This window comes from Scleropages formosus, chromosome 16 (assembly GCF_900964775.1).
Source record: "Scleropages formosus chromosome 16, fSclFor1.1, whole genome shotgun sequence".
NCBI lineage: Eukaryota > Metazoa > Chordata > Actinopteri > Osteoglossiformes > Osteoglossidae > Scleropages > Scleropages formosus.
The window spans coordinates 16764762-16789484 of NC_041821.1; the positions used below are offsets into that span (position 1 = coordinate 16764762).

At 43.2% G+C, this 24723-nt stretch overlaps 1 protein-coding gene across 1 annotated transcript in view; it reads right to left on the minus strand.

The window, feature by feature from the left end:
• The window catches only part of LOC108933571 (inactive tyrosine-protein kinase 7-like), a 68053-nt gene extending 44356 nt beyond the window's left edge, over positions 1 to 23697 (minus strand). Inside the window, exon 1 of the mRNA XM_018750742.2 lies at positions 23313 to 23697. Coding sequence (XP_018606258.1) covers positions 23313 to 23394 — 82 coding nt within the window. The 5' untranslated portion in view covers positions 23395 to 23697. The remainder of the gene's footprint in view (positions 1 to 23312) is intronic.
• Positions 23698 to 24723: the final 1026 nt, after the last annotated feature.

Here is a 24723-nt window from a genome sequence, read left to right on the forward strand (position 1 = left end):
AGATGCAGCCAGCTCAAACTGGTAAGCATCACGCAACTCTCGTCAGGTCCTACGCTGCCATAAATGCCTCCACACAGGACTGAGCTTCTAAGAGCAGGGAACCCCCTCAAAAGGATGGTGAAGACAAACTGCATTAACAAAAAAATGATTGGGAATAAAGATGGGAAACGAATAAGAGTTTCCCCCCCCCCCCATTTCCCTCAACCTGTTTTTCCACATATTAACACAAGCCCAACTTGCACATAAAAATTCCTGTGAAAACCCTCAACGCTCATTTACACCGAGGCTTTTCTCCAAAGCGACTTATACCGTTTACTCATTTATATAGCTGGGTTAAATTTCCCTGTAACAATTCAGGGTAAGTATCTTGCTCAAGGGCCCTACAACAGGAGATGAGATTCAAACCTCGGTCCTTCAGGCTCGACACAGCACCTGTAACCCAAAAACAGAGCACCAGAGCTCCAGCGGTCACTGTCCATGCCTGCTGTCCACCACAGCTACGTACGGAGTACAGCTCTCTGCTCATTTTCACGCTTCTCAATGTATTCCAGCTAAGTCTCTTCCTTGACGCCCTCAAGTCACACTGCATACTGCTTAGGAGGTGTGCTGTACTTGGTCGGTCAGCACGGTGTGGTCCGATTAAGGTCAGCATCCACATGATGCCGAGTACACACTGTGCTTGCTCTACCTCACACTGAATTTGCTTCTCTGCACAACTTTAAATGTCCTTAAAACAGACCGCAACCTTAAACTATTTGACAGTTTCACCGGACTAAGAATTCCGTCACTTTAGTCACCAGTTGTGAGGAATTGTACAGGCTTACTGACGAGCATCAGCATCACACAAATAACTGCTTGATAAATGGTGTAAAAGAGGAACAATAAGTGTTATACTACACTGTTGGAGAAATAAGAATTTAAGGTCATAAGTTAAATGATTATTACCATTAATATACTTATGTGATGACACCACTTATCACTATGACAAATGTTTTTATAGAAAAATAAATGAGAAATACCTTTTACAAGATTAAAAAAAATAAATAAAGATTCTGGAGTATTTTGTGCAACATGTTCTGATGCACATAAAACACTTGGCAATTAGAACTCCAACATTCTGCCAAGACTCAAACTTGGGCATTTTCAGTAGCAGTTGCTTTCACAGTCACATTCAGAGCACACACACCTGTAAATATTTACAAGGCTTTATACAATGCACTAAAACCAGCATTAACAGCAGGAAATAGCGGTAGTTTAAACTGCTCATGTCCACCTTCCAAATCCACGACAAATAATTAGACAATGTATAATGTATAACGTAAACCATGGTGGCAAAGCAAGCAGCGCTGCAGTCTCACAGCGCCTGGGTAGTGAGAGAGAACGTGGATTTGATCCTAGTTCAGTCTGTGCGGAGTTTGCATATTCTCCCCGTGTCTGCGAGGGTTTCCTCTGAGTGCTCTGGTTTCCTCCCACAGTGCAAAGACATGCTGTTCAGGTTCAGCCATAGTGTGTGAGTGACAGAGAGAGAGAGAGAGAGAGAGAGAGAGAGAGAGAGAGAGAGTTCCACTAGTGTATGGCTGAGTGACCCAGTGTAAGTAGTGTATCTAGCAGTGTAAGTCACCACGGTGAATAAGGTGTGTGGGATCATAACACTACATAGGGTTCATTGGAAGTCGCTTTGGAGAAAAGTGTCTGCTAAGTACATGTAAATGTATGACTAATTTAAACACACTACACTTAGTAAGGCTCTTTATGACATTTCTTGAACACAGGGTACAGGATGGGGGAAACAGATTCTGGCCCTGTCTGTCATTAGAAATGCTCATGGCAGCTCTTTTCCAAGGATGAATGTTATATGATCAGTGAACAAACGAAAACACATTTATTCATTCAGCTGATGCTTTTCTCCAGAGAAAAAAAAACTTACAATGTTTATACCAATTTGTGTGTTCTAGCTGCTGCTCGAGCAGCAACTCCAGAACATGATGGAAGTTCGGTGTCATCAGAACTGTGTGCTGACTGGCTGGAGGGGAAATAAACACAAGCAGAGGGAAAATGCACACATGTGGAGGGAATGGTATCCTTTGAAGTGATAAACAAAAGCTAAAATCAATGGCCAAGACCAGCGACGTATCACCCTCAGATATGCAAACACCCCATGCAACAGCAAGTGGTGTTTCCCTATAGCATCATTAGTACACGGCATAGTATTTCAATCCATTTTTTTTCCCCTCATTTTATACATTCCCAAAATTATTAAATGCCATACAAATAATATTCAAAGAAATTCTGTATATGATATTAGAAGATATTTCCAGTCAAAATATGTCTGGACCGCCACAGGATGCCTACATTAGTCATCGTTTGAGTATGCCTTTTCACGGCTCCCCCCCCCAAGCGCTGAAGAAAATAAAAACCGTTACAAAGAGGGGTGGGTTGGAAACTGATCTGAAAAAGAAGGCCTCAAAACTTGCCTGCGAACAACCTGGTTGAACCAGTTGTGTTGCTCATACTGGAAAAAAACTTGGCCCAGTTTTCTGTCAAGGTGCCTACAAGAACAATGCTTGGGGTGTACTGCCACTAAATGAAGTTTATTCAGATTACCCAGCATGCCTTTTCTCTAAACCCAGCCTTCCTAGTCCATTCACATCCTGAACTCATTTGCACCTCTGTCAACCATTTTCTGGATCACATGAAAAACCCTGCTAGCTGCATTCCATTTGCACACCCCTCCTCCAACATGATACAGAAGTCTTAGTCTTTACCGCTGGACTGACAATATTTTACATTAATTTAGCTGAAACTGTTTCTTCAAAGCAACTGATTGTAAAATAGCTTAATTTTTTACTTAAGGGTGTCATAGCAGGAGGTGGGATTCAAGCCCCTGCTCACAATGCAGAGGCAGCAGCACCAACAAGTATAACACTGCTGTACCTTAGAAAAAGTTGTAAGTGCTCTTCTGCTGGGGTTTGCAGGCTGTCTATGCTGATGATTTCTGCAGAGAACAGCAGGCCTGGTACATGGCATCTTCATAGGAAAGCCTCATTCTGCTCAAGTGAGGAACCGTGCTCTTCTTCCAGCTTGACATCTCTTTCACCCCAGCTCTGCTGAACAAGGTCCCGCTGGAAATGGTGTGTCAGTGGTTTGTGGAAGGCTGCTGCTGCAACCAAAGTCAGGATGGATGTAGATTGACATTGAGCCCAGTTTTGTAGGACCCTCGATAATTCACATCATTCTCCTCCACTTCAGCAGAGACATGGCTACACAACTTGAAGAAAGCAAACTTAGCATTTGCTTGAAGACAAAGTCTCTGTGGTTTGCAATGTACCTCACATGGTTTTTGAGCAAACTTGGGAACCTGACTGATGTTTCCACGAGGTACGCGACAATCTGGGTTTATGGTATGATGATGCTTCCAGATGAATAACTGCAACCGATTTTGAAAGGAGACTTCACGTACTGGAGGTAACGGTGAGAGGGATATTTTAAATTGCGTGCCCAGTGAAGACACTGAAAGAGGACACAACATCCTGGAGAGGTAGGACATCCTATCCTTTGATGCCAAAGACTGAGGCGGTAGTGTGGCATTGTATTTGAAGTTCTCATGTTTAGATGGTGGGTGACCAGCCATCATGTAACCCAATTTGTCCTGCCTGAAAGGCAAATGGGTCAAACGAAAGAACAGTCACGTCCTGTTAAAAGCCCTTGCCACTAATGTAGACCACCTGTCCAATGAGCCGCATTACGTTTAATTATTCAAAGCTGTAGTTACACACAAAAGGCAACCTAAGTAATGTAATGAGGTCACATTGACAGGTTTCATGCTCTTATTCTCTTTCACTAAAAGGGTTTCCCAAAGTTCATGCTTCTCAGCCAGTTGACAAAAGCATACAGGTAGTCCTCAACTCACGATGGGGTTCTGTTCCGACAACCTCGTTGTAAGTCGACTTACCCTTATGTCGCAAAACGCCTTATAGGGTTTTAAACCACAGAAATGTAGTAACACTCACGGAAAAACTACATTTTAAAATAGGGCACTTTTCTCCCCACTAATTTCAGTCATATTAAAATAACCGTAATATAAAGGATTAATACAGTACAGCATATTTTCATACCGCACTGTTCACTTTCATTTCTAAAACACATTTTGTTTTGCTCCCTTTTCATTTCTTCCCCACCTGAATACTTTTACACTTACTAGTTAATGTAAAAAAGTAACAAACAAATGTTCTGTACATAACATGCGCACACACAAAGTCTGAAACCGCTCGTCTTGAGCAGGGTCATGGCGAACCGGAGCCTAACCCGGCAACACAGGGCACAAGGCTGGAGGGTGAGGGGACACAAGAGGCCACCCCAAGCAGGACTCGAACCCCAGACCCGCCAGAGAGCAGGACCCGGCCAAACTCGCTGCACCACTGCACCCCCCCGTACGTAAAACATTCGTGGAAATAAAGCAGTGATACACACATTCACAGGGTAAATACAAAATATGGTGTCTTGTGACAATTCAGCCAGCCAACACTATGATACAGCAGATGGAACAGACATTAGAACCAAATTCTGGGACTTGAAAACAACAGGATTAATAGGACAACAGTCTTAAGTTGCACGTGTCGAAATTCAAGGGTTACATGTATTGTGATTGACACCAGACTGGAAAAGATGATTCTGCACCCCTATGAGGATATTTTGCTAGGTGGCATACCGGTTAGAGCCACCCCCTTTGAACCTGAGGAAGCCAGGCTGGAATCCCATATCCTGATGTAGTACCCTTGGTCAAAGTAGTTATTTTTGAATTCATACAGTGAAAATTACCCTGCTGTATAAAGGGGTCAATCACCGTAAATGGCTTAATGTTGTAATTTCTAAGTCAATGAGTGTCTATGAACACTACCATGTGTCTTATTAACACATCAGAAGATGACAGTAACTTTTCAGCAAACCAGTACTTTAGTGTCTGGCTGTGTGCTTCCTAGTGTGGTGGGCCCAATTCTGCAGTCCTTTATGAGAGAACAAAGATCAAATAACGAAAGGTCAGATTTCCAGTTGAGAACCAAATGGACCTAAAAACACTGCTGGTTAATTCAAACTGCAGTAGTACTGAGAGAGTCAAGTCTTTCAACAAAAGAATGAGCTAGCCACAGATAGCCTGTTTGAGAAACCAAGCGCTTGTCATGGGCAATTTTTGTTAAAGTGTAGGACAAAGTAGAGACAAGTAGCACTGTGAAGTTGATGTTCCACAAGATTGTCTATGAAGCATTGAATGCAGTTGATTGAACTCTGACCAGTAAATCAACATCCCTTCTTGATTGTATTTTAATATGGTTATTTCTCATGTAAATGAATAAAGCAGTAAGTGGTTCAATACCAGCTTTTCCTGTTATTAATTTAAAAAAAAAAAAAAAAAAATTCAAGTTATAGGCACACGCGCATGCACATGTGTACTTGCAGTTTATGACTGTTTAAGTGACTTTTTTTTGAAAATATATTTCCCAGCCAGCATTAAGTGGGAGTTTGAAGAAAGGAAATTTCAATATTTGATTACTTTTAATTTTAACATAAAATGCTCTGAAAAAAAGTATTTGCTTTCCAATATTTATTTTTGCAGTTTGACATTATATTTGAAGAGAATGTTTTGTCAGTTTCAGTAGTGTATGAATGGAGTGTGTCCCCTAACTAAACTAATTATTCAGTCTAATTTGGTTATTACCTAATTTCCCATGTTAATAGGATATACTGGTCAACCATCAGGAATGAGTCAGAGAACATAGAAATAATGGATTTTTTTCAGCACTTTTAATGCTATTTGAGGTTAAAAAAATTCTAACAATGTTTTTGTGTAAATACAGTTCTTGCAAGCGCCAAAAGATTTTATGCCTTGTACATCGAGTTCGTCCTCTATAAAGCAAAAGGTATTTAGATGCCACGATGAGGCCTGGAAAAACCCCATACCAAGACCCATGCAATCTTTTGCAACAAACAGAGAGTGAGCCAATTTAACTGCAGACTCTGTATGCGAAGGGATGCATTTACTCATACAAGTAAGAGGGACAAGTTCTCTTCAGCTCAGTGTGGACAAGAGCTGATCCTACAGCCAAGCTTAGAGAAGAACGCAAAATGGAAAACTCCCATTTACATCACTTTCACGTACATGTAACTTTGACCTTTGGCAGTAGAGGACTCAATGGGGGGGATTACAGCCATACCATCACTGATCAGTCTCCGGTGCATTTCAATACCACTGGGAATAAGAAGTTTTGGGTTGCAGACACATCCACTGCATGAAATGAGGGTATTATGGCCTCAGTTCTCCATCTTGCAGAAACCTTTGTGTACAGTACATAGAGTGATGGGGGGGGGGGGGGGGTATTATACTGGATTTTTACAAACAGTTTAAACCAAAACAGACCCTGCCCTCATTGTCAGGAACAACAGAATAAACTGAAGAGAACTGAACTGAACTGTATGCAGTTTTTGCTTGTCTCCTTTAAGGCACCTTCTTTTTTTTTTTTTTTTTTTTTTAAAATGATTAAGAATTAGATGGATCCCCTCAGGGCTTGAACAAAACGGAAGTAGCCCCCCCCATAAGCTCATAAAAATAGAGACTGTTCTGGAGATCAAACATAGCCACAGGACAATAGGTAAAATACCATCAGTTAGCTCATTTATATGCACTGCAGAACTTCCTTTGCCGAGTTCTTAAAACGTGTGATCTGCCGTCCTGCTTCATGACGGACTAGTTCCTCGAGCTTGGTAAAGCTCAACTGCACTGCATGCCCTTGCACGGTTACAAGGTCAGCTAGCAGGCCTCAAGTCAACCTCTCCATATCTGTTCACATGTACTTCAAGCACTGTGGAATGGACTGTGGAAGGGCTTCTAGAGACCATGCATTTCAAGGAGTACTCTGGACATGATAAAGCCATGGGAAACACAGGCAGCACTTTATCAAGTTCAGCAACATCTCTGCAAGGGGTAAATAAAACAAAATGCTTGTGTGTGTGTGTATGCGCGAGCTCAAGGCTTTATGGTTTAAACAAAGCCTGTAAAATGTCTGCACTCTGACTCATGCCAAATCTGAGAAAGCCAATTATGGTAACTGTGAGGATAACTCAAGTTTCATCAGTGGAGTTTCTTTAGCTGCTAAAGTTTAAACTTGTACAGAGGTTGAAATGTTTAAGAAAGTGATGTAACAATGAAGAAGAATTTGACACAATAAATGCAGTTTGCTTCTGACAAAGATAGTGAGATCGCACAGAACCTTTATATTTACACCTACTAATTTTGCTGATGCTTTTTCTCCAAAGCAACTTACAATGTTAAGGTCTTTACAGTTATTTACCCATTTATACAGCTGGATAATTTTACTGGAGCAATTTAGGGAAAGTAACTCCAAGGGTACCACAACCCCGGGTGTGTTGTGTGTGTACAAGCATGCACACACACACACACACACACACACACACACACACACACACACACACACACACACAGAAATTATATATTATTAAAAATTGTGTCAAATATAAAATCTGACACCAAATTCTAAAGAAAAATACAGCTAGGTAATTCTAAGTAATTCTTAGAACTTCACCAAAGAGCAGTAACAAATTCTGCAAATTGGATAAACCTTTAAAAAAAAAAAAAAATCATGATTTTTGCAAATCCAGACTGCATTTCACAGGTATATTGAGACAGCCATACTGGGAAAAGTAACTTTATATACAAAGTTAATCTAGCATGGTTTTTAAATATCTTTTTAAATTACTGGAGAATGCACAAAATATTTCAGCCCTTGTAAAGAAGGCAAATTATTCTGACTTATCACATTTGGATTTGCTTGATGAAACTGGGCTTAACATCACCTAAGAGCAGAAAAGGTGCCAAGTCTCTACTCACATTAAGACAGGTGACTGACCTTCTTCTGCTTAAGATAGTTGGGAGATGAGAATGGCATGGGCACCCACAATCCACCACATGGTGTAGGGACAGGCTTGTACCAAAAGAGGTCAAAGGTGACATAGTTTGAGTCGAGCCATGGATTTTGTCCCATGGGATAGTGATTTGACAGTGCTTGTGAGAACATGTCAGTCCCTTGGGGTTTGGACACCTGTCAGTAGTTTATGGCCAAAGGCTTTGAGAGATTAATTCCAAGTTTAAAGGCAACAAAACAGCCCTTGGCTTGTACACATTTGTGGTTCAGCATTAAATTTCATTCATTCGGTTACCAAAGGACTTGCGCACCAACAGGCCACTGTCTATAGTTCAGCTCTGATCAAGCAAGGAGGGGGGCCCCCCCACACACACTACATGTTTAGCTTCACCCATTTAATTTGCTTGTTATTCTGCACATTCTAACGCTGCCCAGTTGTTCTGCTCCTCTTGAAATAAGCTCACAAGTAGAAAACCACAAATCATGTTGAGTCAGATGTCATACAAAACCTCAAAACAGAAACATAATTGTCTCGTTTCACTCATACTGCTACATTCTATAAGAAACACGAAACTACCTTATATAATGTTCATGAAAATCCTTTACACATCATGCACTGCCACAATGCAATCACATTTACATTCCCATTTATTCATTTAGTAGATGCTTTTCTCCAAAGCAACATACGACAAACAGTACACATGTGAATATGATGCCTTTACTTCCATACAATCAGACGTGAGTTTGGGAGAGAAGTGGCTCCAAGAGGGGTGTGTTCTGACACACTTGTTGAAAGTTGAGATCGATTCAGCAGTTCTGAGCGAGAGGAGGATCATTCCATTACATTGGAGCCAAAATGGACAGCTTTTGGGCTTTTTCCCCATTTTGAACCACATGTCAGCGGGACCACCACGGGACAGGAGGGGGAGGTGTGCAGCAGCCTGACTGATCAATATGATCAGCCTGTACGTATCAAGGAGCAGATTCGTTAATCTTGTAGGCTGTTAATAGGGTCAGAATGTCAACACAGCTGTTGCGTATCATCAGGAAGGAAATCTTAATTTATCTGCATTGTTATGGTAAAGTTTGCCAGACATCTTTCACATGTATGCGATTAATTCTCACCTATGTCACCATTGTTAGTTGACTACACTGCTGCTTTCTGGACAGAAATAAATTGAAGATTATCCAAGGACTCAAAAGCATATTGATGATTTCAGGGAGGGGGTAAGTTTTGCAACCAAGGTGAACCCTCCTCCCTTACTGATATGTTAATATTGTCCACACCTCCCATAATCTGACACCATGTTCAAATCAGGCTCCAGATCAGTGAGACAGTCTCACATGATCAGCTGCTTTATGTTTTACAGTCCACGTTGTTGCTCCACACAGCAGCATCATGTCAGTGGCATGAGGGCCACTGGTCCTTCAAATTGTTTTCCTCTTGGGTCACTTGTCAATCGCTTCAGCCACACAAATTTTTAATTCAAAATGAAAGGCTTCATGACAGAGGGCAACAGACTAAGCTAACTTTAGTCTTGAGTTTTCCCATTAGCTTTAGTATTCGGGTACCTAACACTAATCATTGACAGCAAGTAGCATAAACAAGCGAGACTGGATTCATGCCCTCAGATGTTGTACATTGACATTTATTTGTGCTTTTCTCCAAGGCAACATACAGCGTAGAGTAAGGAGAAGCACATTCCACAACAGTACACTGCAGTTAACTACCTCAATAACACATCTGCCTCCTGAGGGACACTGGGAACTCAAGGTCTGATGGACAGAGATCTGGACCAGATCTACAGCTTAGAAGGAAGCAGATCACCGAGAGTAATTTGTGGGAAATATTTCAGTTCACCTCATGGAGCATTTGCACACTGGTGCAAAGCTACTATAGAGCAGCCCTGTGCCAGCACCCCCAGAGGTTATCTTCAAAAAGGCCTATCATAAAAGAACTTCCCTTTCACCTGTTGGCACACACCCTGTATGTGCCAGGAAACAGACATTTCCACTGAACTCCCCATGCTGAAAATAACACTGGATCCTCATCCAACATTCATACGCTTTGAGGATGTTCTACCACACTGCCCTCACAAATCTGTATTACTTTGCGTTCTCCTTCTCCGGGGTTAACGGGTCACTCAATATAGACAAGAGAAAAATGTGAAATTTTGTATGTTCCAAGTTTTTCCAATTACTAAATTTCTGACACCTGAAGGAGCAATTTTCTTACTTGGACTCGACAAAGACCTGATATGATTAACATACAAGAGGAGTGTTCTGCTGTAGGCTAGCAGTCGAGCCTTGCCTCCAGGGCAACAGACATTGCAAGGGGCAGATGTGCCGTATATGACTTTCTCAGTGTTGTTACATTCCTGTTCTTTGTATGAAGAGATGAAATCTGTTGTGGACTTCTTTTAGACATCACAGATTCAGACCCAAAACACACACACACTTTCTGAACCGCTTGTCCCATATGGGGTCGCGGGGAACCGGAGCCTAACCCAGCAACACAGGGCATAAGGTCGGGGGGGGGGGGGGACACACCCAGGATGGGACGCCAGTCCGTCACAAGGCACCCCAAGCGGGACTCGAACCCCAGACCCACCAGAGAGGAGGACCCGGTCCAACCCACTGCACCACCACGCCCCCCCAGACCCAACACAGGGAGGAAAAAAGAAAGACCCTCCTTCTCCGCCACAAGTTTTTTTTTTTTTTTAAAATAAACATTAAGCTATCAATCCCCCATGAAGTGATTCCTAAACAGAACCTTAAAGCCTATGTGTTTAGGTACAGACTTACATTACATTTACTCATTTAGCTAATGAGTTTCTCCAAAGGAACTTACAATGTTAATCTATCTACAGTTACTTACCCATTTATAGAGCTAGCTAATTTTAATAGAGCAATTTAGGGTAAGTATCCTGCTCAAGGGTACTACAGCCTGAGATGAGATTCTAATCTGCAACCTTTGGGGCCAAAGGCAGCAGCTCTTACCACTACACTACCAGCTGTTCCCTTCCTCAATGTTATGATTCAGTGTGTTCCTGAAAGACCCTTCATAAGATGAATTCTCATAACTTCAAGACAATCAAAAACTCAAAGTAATTATGCTTTCTTGGGGATGAAAATTGACACCTATTCATACTAAAATATCAAATCCAATTAAAATGAACACAATAACTTCACTAGTAAACCAGTTTCCTTTTATTAAAATTACTCTAATACTACCTGCACTCCTACAGCTCTTCTGTAGCAGTTGTGTACCATACACTGAAGGCATTGTTTCCTCCAGGTGTCCAAACATGGCTTTCAGTTGAATTGGTGATTCCAAATTGTCCAGGTGTGAATGTGTTACATTGCTCTGCTGCCGACACCATTTATAAAGCCGAAAATGGCCTCAAACCCTGCTATCACATAAACCTCGCAGGATACACTGTAGTAAACTTGCACTTACACAAAAATGTATAAAACTAAACATTTATATATTGTAATCATAATTATTTTAAGCAGCAAGATCATCAACAGAAACAAAAGATACTTAAAGTCCCCAAATAAATCCCCACAACTCCCCATCTTCCCATGAATTTCCTCCCATAGTCCAAAGACACATGTTTCAGGTGAACTGATGGCTCGAAATGGCTGTGTTTGTGTTAGATGACTCCGTTTTCAGACTTACTGCATCCCAAGCTTCTACTTTTAGTGCAATCTCCTCCGGCACAAATTACAGCACAAAGCACTCTCCTACTACTATTAATAAAGTTGGAGAACTCATTGGGTGGGATTTTGGAAGAGATAATCCTATTGGGAGCTATACACAGCAGTTCACATCCCTTCCTTCTGAAGGTGAATAAACCTTCTTGGTTAATTCTGATGTTCTCAACTGATGTTGTCAAATATAAAAAGCCCTGCATGAGAGTTGCCAACTGTGGAATTTCTGATGAAAAGTGGGAAGCTTTTTTTGGTTTTCAGGATAGACACACATGCTGCTTCTACTCATGTTTTCATTAGCAGGGTGCTAATGGACATGTGGAACTCAAAACACCCAACCTTAATCATGGACTTGGGGTAATGGGACATTATCAGTCTCAGCTCTGAGTAACTTCCTGTCCTGTGGTGTTAGGGCTGACAGCAGCAGCGAAGGTGTTGCTTGTAACTTGAGTGTGACGCAAACATCCAGAATGTGTTGGTCTCCACTACCCCAAGAAACACTGGAAGGTTAGCCGAGATTAACATAAAAATCCTCAAATAGAACTCTTGAACTGGCTTTGTCCACGTTTGAATAACTTAACTTAGGGCTGTGTCACTTGCACATCTATATAGTCTGATGATTTTCTTCAAAGTGAATTACTATGATTTATCCATCTATCCAGCTGGTTAACTTTTACTGGAACAACTTAAAAGGTAAAAATATTACTCAGTGTTACTACAGCAGGAGATGTGTTTTGAATCTGGGTCCCTTGAGTACAAGGCAGTAACTAACTACTAATCTGCCACTGCCCCATTTAAACCACCTATTGTCCAATTTCAGCCCACAGCAGTCACCTCAGGGGGACTGAAGGGCATGGTTGCACAGAACAAACCACAGCGCACACACCAGAAACACACTCGGATAACATTGCACCAAAGGACATATCAGGTGTGGACCTGTGGACTTTAACAAAAGTACATCTAAAAACCCTAAGAGGAAACAGGGGACACATGATTTAACACAAACACCAATGGTGGTCATCTGGACCTTGATACCCCCCCCTTTACATCCTCTGCAGTCCTGGGACACCACTGGTGTTGAGATACTTTTCACTGCACATGTAAAACTAGCTGGAATCTTGCCCACTGGCGTCACTGAAGCTCACACTGCGGCCTGGGGTCAGGACCTTCCGCTCCTGCTGCTTGTGGGGCTCTTCTCTAGGGGGCCATATGACACCTGGACTCAAAGAATACGCTTGGTGAACAGAGTGGTCAAAGCAGCCGCAAGCTTCCTATTAGTCACCATTGTTTTCCCATGTCTGTTAGAGGAGCACATCTGTTCGTCAGACTGCTCGGGAATGTCAGGTTGACCCTGGAACTGGGGCACATGCCATAAGAACCCCTTCGCCATGACGCAACAGCCTAGTCCAGTTTCCTGTTTGACCCATTACTCACAGAAGCTACATTCCTGCTTTCTTAGGTTATGTTCACATCAATGCCTGATACCTGGGGCAAAATGAAACCTTTGTAATACTGTATCTGTCTGTGTTCCTGTACTGGGCATAATGAAGTGGAAAAAAAAGACGTTTTCTGTCTGTTATACATTAAAACGTGTATTAGAAAATATAAAAAAAAAAGAGCACATAGTGAGAAGAGTCAGAACTAAAACACAGTGACATGATGGAAACATGACAAAAGCAAGGCAGAAAAACTGAATGGTTAAAACAAGTGCTGGCACAGCAAGAGAAGACAGCAGGAGATGTCCCCCGATGGATGTGGCTCCGAGTGCTGCCAACTACATCATGCATTATCATGCATATATTCCCCTGTGGCTACTGTAATGCTGGCCGCAGTGGGGGAGGGCAAGAGGGAGAATAGCATCATTCCCGCAATGCCAGGGGCAGCAATGTTATTGCCCTGGACAGACAGGGGACATTTTTCCCGCTGGAAAAAACAAACAATGGCGCACAGCTACTTTACAAGAGACAGCAGCTGTATATGGCCTAACCCCTCACCTCTTACTGGAGGCACACACTTGACATGAAGGAAACAGGGGCTCCATTTGCCAATGGTATCACGATCATATCTACTTATCTAGCCACACTGGAGGTACCTTTCAGTGTGCTCCCAGCAGCATGAGATGGTCTGGCAATGTGGTGACTAGGAGCCAAAAGGCCAAAATTCAGTGAAAACATTGGGCTCTGATGTGATATCTAAGAAAAGCAGAGAGAATTCTGGTCACTAGTGAAAACCGTGCAGTAACTAGAGACATGATTCTGCAGTCCAATAAGTTGTTATGGTCCCTCAGTGTACTGCTTTTCTTGGCTTCACAATCTAGGCTGTAGCCATGAATTCTCTTCCCCTCCAAAGGCGTGCAAAAGCCCTGTCGCTTTGTAGTCAGGACAAATGCCCGCTCTGGTCTGAAACACGGCCAGTCTGCTGAGGTCTACATTCTTAGTAGCCAAGATGTCTGGGTCAGCATGAGATTCCCAAAAGAGAGGGCTATGTCCACAAGGCGGCCAGTAGACAATGCAATATGAAACAATTTGACTCTTGGTTCTGCTTCTAAGTTTCAGAGAAAAAATATTCACATTCAGCCCCCTTCAATGGAAGGCATAATTGGTTATTTGGATAAAGGCCATGCAGTATATCCTTGAGTTTCCAAAGCCTCAGGAGCAGTCCTACAGCACTACTTTTGTTTCGTTTAATAATAGCGTGGCTTACCATAAAAGCTACTTTCCAATGCTTTTGTTTGTTAATCAATAAATACAAGGGTTGAATCAAAAGTTTGGAGGCTACATCCTTCATTCTGCATCTGAAGGTTCCTTGGGGTTGAGAACATCTTTTCCAAACTACCCTACTTCACAGTCCATACGCATCTTGTGGCGCTCCAAAAATGTCAAAGGCAAGCAGCATTTTGTCAAGGCAGTGGCCATAGCTTTTTCCACCTCTTCATCAGATCATTACCAGCAGCGCTTGTTCTCTCACATTGAATGTCATCACTCGTGCCATTTATTAAAAAACAGTCTTCACCCCCCACCCCCAAGGGTACAGTAAAACATTACAGCAATGTAGAATTAAACCTACCATGGACTGCAGAAGTTATTTAAAACAATAGGTTTTTAAAAAAACACCCCCCCACACACACACACACACACACACACACACACACACACACACACACACACAATAGTGATGAAGAACATATCAATGAGTGAACCCCAACTCGTAGTGATCTGGGAGTAACGACTGACGCGAGTGTCTTTCTCTCAACACATCGAAGCCACAACCCGGTCCTGCAGATACATCCCGCATAATATTCGTAGGATCCGTCCCTACCTCACAACTGACTCTGCCCAACTACTTGTCCAGGCCATGGTGACTTCCCGTCTGGACTACTATAATTCTCTCCTGTGTGGCCTTCCTGCTAATGCCATCAAACCTCTGCAGCTTCTACAAAATGCTGCTGCATGAGTTGTGTCTGATTTGCCAAAGCGTTCCAACATATCTCCTCTTCTCATTTCTCTGCACTGGCTTCCTATGGCTCCCGAATCAAATTCAAGACCCTGGTTATTGTCTACAACTGCATCAACAGAACTGCTCCCAGCTATTTACAGGTCTTGATCAACTGCTACACCCCAGCTAGACCCCTTCGTTCGTCTACTTCTGCTCACTTAGTGGTCCCGTGCACGAAAGGTAAAGCGCGGAGGTTCTCGGTTCTGGCTCCTTTATGGTGGAACGACCTTCCCCTCTCACTCAGAACTGCGGAAACTCTGCCTACATTCAAGAAGGGTCTGAAAACTCATCTTTTCCGGACCCATTTTGCCAAAGATTTTTCCAGCTCGTGTACGTTGCAAGTGTTCATGCACCATAACTTCATGAGCATCACCAGATAAAGCCTATATCTACTCCGGCATTGTTTTTGCTTGCTTGTGTATCTTACATTATACTGTATAAAAAAAATTTGGTAGGAGGGTAGCAGGATTTTTCTTTCCTGTGTTTTATGCACCTACCTGAATGATGAACCTTGGTGCAGCAAGTGGTAGGGAACAAACTAGGTTTGCTTGAGACTTTCATGTCTGCAGCTATATCTCCTTCTCAATGTAATGCATAAATTGTATTTTTGCTGAGATGTATGTCACTTTGGACAAAAGCATCTGCTAAATGAATAAATGTAAATGATCACTCACATGGTTTATAAGGAAAAGGAGGAACAGAAGTGGTTTTCCAGTGCCTTCTTCCATGCATGTCTGGGGGGGTGGTGCAAACAGAGAAACATGTAGACTCCACACACCCTGAGCAGGACCCTCCAAAACAGCAGCAGACAGAAAAAAAAAGCTAACCTTGTGGCCACATTATGGATATATTTGAAAATTCATATTTCTTGTATCAGTAGATGACTGAAATTTGACAACAGGCTTGCAAGGCAAGAGAAGGAAAAAGAAGCAGGGGTAGAAAGTGAATCCAATACTGGGACAATCTCTCACACTGGACAGAGAGCAAGGATTGAGGGAAACTTCCTCACTGCACAAGACAGACATAAGAGAAAATGACTGAAAAGCTATGTATCTGAAAAATGATCTGAAATGATGCAGGAATTAAATACTTCTTACAAGAATAAAAGGTCACCAATGCTGAACCTGGAGGGTCCATGAACATGCATTGTATGGCTTCACTGTAACTTATCTTGTCAGTAATAAAATGAGAAAATTCTTTATCTCCTTCATCAGTTCTAAGGCCATGAACAGAGCAGTGAGAGATGGGAAAATCTACACATTCCCTTGCTAGGTATACACACCTGGTAGTAGATCAGCAAGAATATATCTCACACACTGGACAAATACAACTCAGAGCAATGAACCCATTTAACAGCAGATGAACTATGACATTTGCTGAGAAATACGAGGTTTTCCTCCTCATGTACAGTTCAAAAGAGCTATTTGAAAATTTCCATTTCTAAACATTGTGCAAAGTCTACAACAATGAAACTGAATTCAGGTCTTTGAGTCATATGAAGAACAACCTCTCATTACCGCAGCACAAAAAAAATGAAATGCACTCAGGCCACGCATATGATAAAACAGACTTTATGGGAAATTTTTAGGTTAAAAACATAGTAGAGCTGCTTCAATGGATTCATCTCTGTCACCATAAATCAGAATAATCATTGAAAGATTCTGCTTTATCAGTCTGTAAGCAGTAAGAATCTCTTTCAGCCACATTAATGGAGATTTAATTCAGTTAATGGCAATTTTAGAAACCCTACAAACCTTGTTATAACCAGCCGTGACAAAATTACCATAAGATGTTTTGCATTCTGATGTAAGGACTACCGCAACTATGTTTTTCCTCCAGAATGAGTGCAAAAACAAAAAAGTTTAGGAAACAGCAATTTAGAATGAAATATTAATTGTAACCAGAAATAGAAAACTGCACTGGGAATGCGGTTATTATGATAAAGACCCACGACTGTATGTATTACATAAACACTCAGAAAGGGGCCTATTCATTTGCATGCTCTGAACAAGCAGGCCAAAGTCATCAACTCTTCTGTGTCTCAGCACATCAGACTGACACGTTCTCTATGCCATGCGTGTCCAATGAAATTGACTCCTGCACATGCTGACAGGCCTTCCTTTGTTACTGATGGTGACCCGTCAGTCAGGGTGACCCCCTCAGTACCAGCCGAGTCGGACTTTGACTGGCAGCTCCTTGCAGAAAGTCCCAAACTCAATAAAGCAGTCTGCATGATGTCAGCATGATGTTAACCTCGCCTGGCTGGTCCCATTATAAACTCCACATTTAGACACAGCAGTCTACAGTCCCTTCCCACAATTGTCATTAACAGTAGAGAAAACAATACGCTTTGATGGAGTACGTTTCCTCACAAGGTGGTAGCTAATGATGCACTACGAAGCGAGGACAGAGGTCAAAAGACACCAGTTTTTTTTTTTTTTTTTTTTTTACACACATATAACTTGTGCCCCTGCTTTCAGATCCCGAGGCATGCAGCAGCTTCAGAAGCAGACAGCACTGGTCCAAATACTCATGGGCCTGGTAGGAGACCTAAGGACCTTTACAGGGGATAAACAACATAATCTCCGTTAGGAAGTACCACAAGGCAAAATTAGCCGAGAGAACAAAGCCAGGTTTTTGTAACGGCACTGTAAATTGAAGTTAAGGTAACAGTACCTAGTGTTCCAAAAAAAAAAAAATAAAATAAAATAAAAATAAATAAATAAATAAATCACTGAACTGGGATGGCGGCTGGGTAAAATTACAGGGAACAGAGCCTGCTCTCCCCCAGGCATCAGATGGAGCACATCACTTGATTACAGGTTAGAAACCAGTTGAAGCCAACAGTCACTCCAGTCTATTAGCCTTACAATAAACACACATCTGCAATTCATCTCTGCGCAGCAGATGACATAAGGCATTGCGATGACTGCAGGGCACAAGCCACTGGACAGAGATGAGTGTTTCTGATGATATACAGGCACTGTTGGGGGTCATTATTGTCGTCTCCTTGAGAACCACACAGCCAGGGAAGCCTGGCCAGGCTCTGGGAGGAGCTCAAGGCACTTGGCAGGAGGCCCTCGGGACAGGAACTAACAAAGCATTTGCGATGTATTGCGTGGACGAGAGTCACGGTGAGACAGCACCAGCGTTCTCAGGTCAGCAGGCGACTGTCGCACCGCAGCTCAGGTGGAAGCCTAAAACAGCATTCGGAGCACCGCTCGTCGCAAAATCCTTTTGTCCTGCGTGCTTGAAATGCCAACTCCGCACGGTTTTCCGCAAGTGTCGGAGTACAAACGGAGCACACAGGTGGAGACCCTGGCATTGAAATGCCTGCTCAAGGAGCCCACAGCAGGGCAACTGCACCTGGATCAATTGCCCCAGATTCCAGTCTGTCCATTCACCAGACACACACTTTCTGAACCACTTGTCCCATACGGGGTCGCGGGGAACCGGAGCCTAACCCGGCAACTCAGGGTGTAAGGACAGAATGCTAGTCTGTCACAAGGCACCCCAAGTGGGACTCGAACCCCAGACCCACCGGAGAGCAGGACCCGGTCAAACCCACTACGCCACCGCGCCCTCCTGTCCATTCGCTACAAAAAGGAAATTACATCGCTTTCTTTTGTTAGTTGTGGTGTCTTACGAAAGCAGGTTAGGTGAGGCACAACAGATGCCTCCAAGTGTACAAGAGCATGCCCTTGCTAGGACCTGCAATGGCAACCTTGACCACTGCTCCTCGAGCCTGGTCATCCATGCTTTGCCAACCAAAACCCCCTTGCGCTGCTTAACAGGGGCAATTCCAGCTTCAGCTGTTTGCGTCAATCACCAATTAGAAACGGCCAAGTGTTCGCAGCGCAAACACTCTGTCCCGCACGCTTGTACGCTCACAGTCCACACTTCAGCCATATGACTTGCATTTCAAATGTGTTCCCCATCGTTCCCTTGTCCTCTAAAGTGAAAACATTAGGACCCCTTTTAGCACTTGGCCAGTGAGGACAAAAATAAGTAGAAGCAATTAAGAGACATCTGGGTTAAAAGGGACCATTTTCCTACTGCTCTGAAGGGCCAACGTCCAAAGCACAGGCGAGCAAATGCGATGCGTAACATAACGGCCAGAAATTAGATCGGCCACGCTCACAGAGCGACAGCCTTGACCCAACAAACTTGCCAGGTATCTTCACAGCCCAAGGGTGCTCAAGCCACACAAAGGAGAACTGAGGCAATGTGAGAGCACATTAAAGGACTCCACATGAAACTTCATTCATTCACTCATCTATCTAACACTCTCCTCTATAGCCACTCACAGTGGCTCACTACCTCGTTCAATTATTCACCCATTTATGCAACAGTGTAATTTTAACAGTTCAGCCAATTCAGGGTAAGCTCCTTGCTCAAGTGGGAATGGGATGTGAACCCGTGTCCTTTGAGTTTAAGGCAGCAGCTCTAAACATCGGGATACCTGCTGCACCCACCAAATTACAAACTTCTCAATAGTAAGCGAGACCAGAAAAAAAAAAATGAAGTGCTGGAGAACAACAAGCTTTGGCTCTGTAGACACAGTCAGATCCATCAGAGACCTGAAACTCAGCAACACCAAGATAACCATTGCATCAGGTGCTTTATTTACTCATCCTTTCATTTATTATTTTTCTGAAAAGGATCACAGGGGGTACAGATGTGTTCAGTGTTGAAAACACTGGAAAGAGGTAGCAAGAGGGGAAAAAAACAAGCATGTCTTACAAAAATGTGCAAGATGTCTCCACATTAAACCATTTCAAGAAAAAAATAAGAAATATGCAGACTCCTACAAGATAATGCATTTGTCCCACATATAGCAGTTTCAGAATAGATTATCTTTCATGATCATACTACATATTTATAAACTTTGTCTCCTTATTTATTTACCTTCCAAATGGAGCAGAAGGAAATTCATTTGCGAAGTTAAAAACCCAACACAGAAAAGCAATCTGTCAATAGAGAAAGTCGGCCAGAAATAAAGAGCTGTATCGTTACCTGAAATGTAAAATGTATGCTATGCACAAATACCTTGGAGGTGTTTCCAAACTGAATAATAAGGGACTGATGTTCTGGTTCAAATGGCAGGATTTAATCAAACTTGTTAACTTTGGATTTGAGGCTGGGATCAATCTTGCACACCCATACATGCCCTTCAATGTCTTTTTTTTTTTTTTTTAATCTTATGGGTTTAATGGTCAAAACAGTGTCATCTCTGCCTAAATGTGAAGCTCAAGGATGTGCGCCTATCCCATATGATTCATGGTGAGTGGTAATCACAATGGTTGTCTGCCACTTGTAAACCGCACCAGACAAATGTCTTTAATAAAAGCTTTTAGCAGAAATAATGCTGAGTTTCTACCATTCCAAAGAGGACAAATTTACCACTCAAGACAAAAAAAAAAAAAAAAAATCTAAACATTCTTCAAAAGGCACAGAGTATAAAATCCCCGTGACAGATTACTTACTTGTCTTCTCATTTATTCAGAAACAAAAACTTGTTCTTACTCATAGTATCTGCCCACAAAGCCCGGAATGCAGCTAATGGCCCACATCTAACAGACTTGCATTTTTCTAATAAAAAGCTAGCAGGAACTCTTTGTTTTAAATTATGTAATTCGATGTCTTCATAAACTAGCAATTACTTAATTTAGATAAATGCCAACACCAAAATATTCAAACAACGGAGAATAAAATGCAAAAAAAAAAAAAAAAAAATCCACTATCATTTCAAAGTGAACCCCATTCAACCTTAGTGAAAAGTTTGTAGATTGCGAACATTTTCAGAACAGTAAAATCACGTATGTTCACGCAGGGGCCACACAAACTAATTTAGAAGGGAAAAAATTATGTATGGAGCACAGAGTTGGTTGAGAGAATAAATATTTGAAACCGTTTTGTCAGAATCACGGCAGGTAAATTGTTTACGTATTGCTTCTTGCAAAAGCCTGTGCTCCGTTTACGTCAGCAGTTTATAATTCAAACACTTACGAGTACGCTACGCATTTCTTCCACTATTAGCAATCTCTTCCCCAGGCATATTCAAATCATTTATAAGAAATAGAACTGAAGTGTAATGAGAACACAAATATCCAAAACGGATGTTCCGAAGCCCTATTCACCTTAGATTCCAGGAGGTATCGAGGGAATTTAAATATACATTTTTAGTGGAAACACATTCCGCGTAGCTGAAAGTTACATTCATTCATATGCACAACACTGCCAAACGTATGGCAATACAGGCATAGAGGCTTCCGGCATTTACACTACACCACTATCTGGTCTCCACGGCTGGAGTAAACAAAAGAAACAAACATGTGCTCGGTCAACAAGCGCATTAAAGCAAAACAGTCTCTTTGTAGTCATTGTTCACATTGTCCCAAATTACAATGATAAAGACACAGCTGTGAAGAGTGTGAGAACCCAAGTACCTGCGAAGTCTCTGGACTGGGTTCCTTTACATTCCTCAAGTCCCTGCAAATAGCCCACAATTTCCTGTCGGGTCGGGCGCCCCCAGCACCATTCAAAGGTGAGAAGCTGCGGGAAACGTCATTCCTTCACCTACCTTTGGAACCCCCCGCCGCCCCACCTCCGAGAACAACAAGATCTTGTCATCTCTGGCCAACAGAGTGGCTCTTCCGCAGCCACACAGCACTTTAATTCTAGTTTCAGTGGCCTGCTTGAAGGTTTGAGATGTTAACAGTTCTCATGGCGAACAACGCTGATACATGACGACAAAGTAAGGCCTCGAGACTTTTCTGGTTATTTTTCCCCCTCAACTGAACATTTCTATTTTTACAGACTTAAGGATTTTACATTTATTCATTTAGCCAATGCAGCAACTTACAATATTAAGACACCTATAATTTTGTACCCATTTATATAGCTGGGTAGTTTTTTCCTGGAGCAGTTCAGGCTAAGTACCTTGTTCAAGGGTACTATAGCTGGAGTTGGGATTCGAACCTGCGACCCTTGGGTTCAAAGGCAGTATCTCCACCATGACACTACCAGCTATTCCTGCTGAACAATTATATAGGTGTAAAGTCCCAAGGTGTAATTCCCAGGTAGCATTGTGTTATATGTTTAGGGGATTATATTATTCTACAGTGTTTATAGTTATATTAATGCGGTATTGTATGCATGAATGCTAAGACAAGGGGAACAGTCTTGCTGTTCTCTGTCAAGCATCAGTTATGTCCTTTGAAAGTGATCTTTTGAGAAATGTGTTATTTTGTTGCATGGAAGTACAGTCTTATATTTTATTCTATTTGTATTTTAATTAAGGATATAAAATATCTGTCCATCACATTACTCTCACTTTTGACTACCCTCGACGTAAATAAACCTAAAGAAGCTTTCACTTCAAAGTCCAAGTGTAATCTGCAGTACAGCCAAAAAGAGCACCAGGTGGCGCAGTAGTTAAAGCTGCTGCCCTCCACTTAAAAGTGTCACGTTCAAATCCCAGCTACTGCTGTGGCATCCTTGATCAAGGCCTTTCTTATGAATTCATACAGTTAAAGTGAGCCTGCTGGTGTGTCAACAGATAAATATTAAAAAAATAAATAAATAATAAATAGCAAAAGCCTTTGGAGAGAAGTCTCAAGTGAACGAGTAAAATTATGCAAAAAATACAGAGAGAACTGACAGAGGGGAAATACCAATACATAATAAAAAAAAGTACTATATATGTATGTATATATAGCAAAAGTCCTGTAAGCTGGAAACCAAGCGAAACCTTTGAGCTCACACAACGGTAATATTTCAGACTGCACATCGTGGAGGGACGAACACCTCCACACACATGTGTCATTCGAGAAAACACTGATAGACGGGCGCGAACAGAACTGTTGGCAGTGCGCGCGCGCGCTATTCTGTCTCGCGCACACAAGGAAGGAGCGTGTGTGGACACGTTTATTGACCGGCAGAGCGCCCTGGCAGTCGTGTCTCCCTCCTGAGTTCCTCTCTCTCTCTCTCTCACACACACATACACACACACACACATACACACACAACTAGAAACAAAGTTACTTTTTGGATGTAACCTGCGGTGCGAGAATCATTCTGGACCCTACTAGGCTACGGCCGCCTAGTAGGAGTAGGAACAATAGACTATAATAGAGGAGACTAAAAAGTGTGTGCGTGTCGTCGTACCTGCGGCCAGTAACGCGCCCACCACCGCGGCGCTGCTCCCCCGGCGCTGCTGTACCCGCCACTCTCCCCCGTCTCGTGCCATGATGATGATGACGATCCGCGCGCGGGCTCCCGGTGCGCAGCGCCCGCCGAAAGTCGCTCCCAAGAAGAAGTGTGGCGCGTGCAGCAGCAGCAGCGCGAGCTCTCGTGAGAAGAAGGCGATTAGCGCGGACCGAGCAGCATCCGTTCTCCCGCAAAACTCCGCATAGCGCCAGTTCACGCAAACGCTGAAGCGGTGCGCGTGTCCAACACCGCTTTCTTTACCCCGCGCGCGCTCTACTGGCACGTTCTTCCCACGCGCACTTCGGACTGCCCGTGAAAGCACTTTCTTGCTACTTTTGTATCCTTCTCCAGCGGAAGCGCATCCCGACACCCCCCCCCCCGACCCGAGCCCACCGGCCTTCCTCGCGCACAGCCACGCCTCCCCGCCTGCCCCCTTCTTTCTTATCCAGCCTTTCACATCCAACCTTCCGGTGGCCACGCGGCGCTCTGCGGAAGGTTCGGTGCTTCCCCCTTGCGGTGGTGACAATAAGTGACAATAAGTGACAATAAGTGACAACAGAGCCCGAGGGAGGGAGAGAGCCCAGAGAGCCCAGAGAGCTCTGTGAAGGTACAATGCGGCAAAGGGAGGTCCCTACTTGGACGCACAGACTTACTGGGACACACACAGCCCTGGAGTTGGAGCTGGAGCTGGAGCTGGAGCTGGAGCTGGACCTAGAGCTGGCGTTCATCCACGAGTACCCGGAGGCTGTGTGTCGTGCAAAGCGCAGCTAGACTCAGCCCAAGTTCAGTTGCAGTTTTTGCGAATGTTACCTCCCAGCAAGCTGCTCGAAATACTGGTGGCGCCACCCGCTTGCTAGAACAGATATACTACCTTTAGGAGTAGATATGGGCTGAGGGAGCAGGGGGCGCAGTGGCGCAGTGGGTTGGACCGGGTCCTGCTCTCCAGTAGGTCTGGGGTTTGAGTCCCACTTGGGGTGCCTTGTGGCGGACTGGCGTCCCGTCCTGGGTGTGTCCTGTCCCCTTCTGGCCTTACGCCCTGTGTTGCCGGGAAGGCTCCGGTTCCCTGTGACCCCATATGGGACAAGCGGTTCAGAAAATGTGTGTGTGTGTGTGTGTGTGTGTGTGTGTGTGTGTGTGTGTGTGTGTGTGTGTGGGCTGAGGGTTCCATCATGCTGTGACTGCACTCACCAGGAACTAAACCTGGAATGCAGGCGCTCACCTGTTGCACATTACCTGAATGCTGAAGCTGAGAAATAGGAGCTGAAAGAGCTTGAACTCATGATGTGCTGCATGGTATTAACTCCAACTTGCTAGGACAGGTGTACTATACAAGAGTCCCACCAACACTCCCAGCTGAGAAGATCTGTGG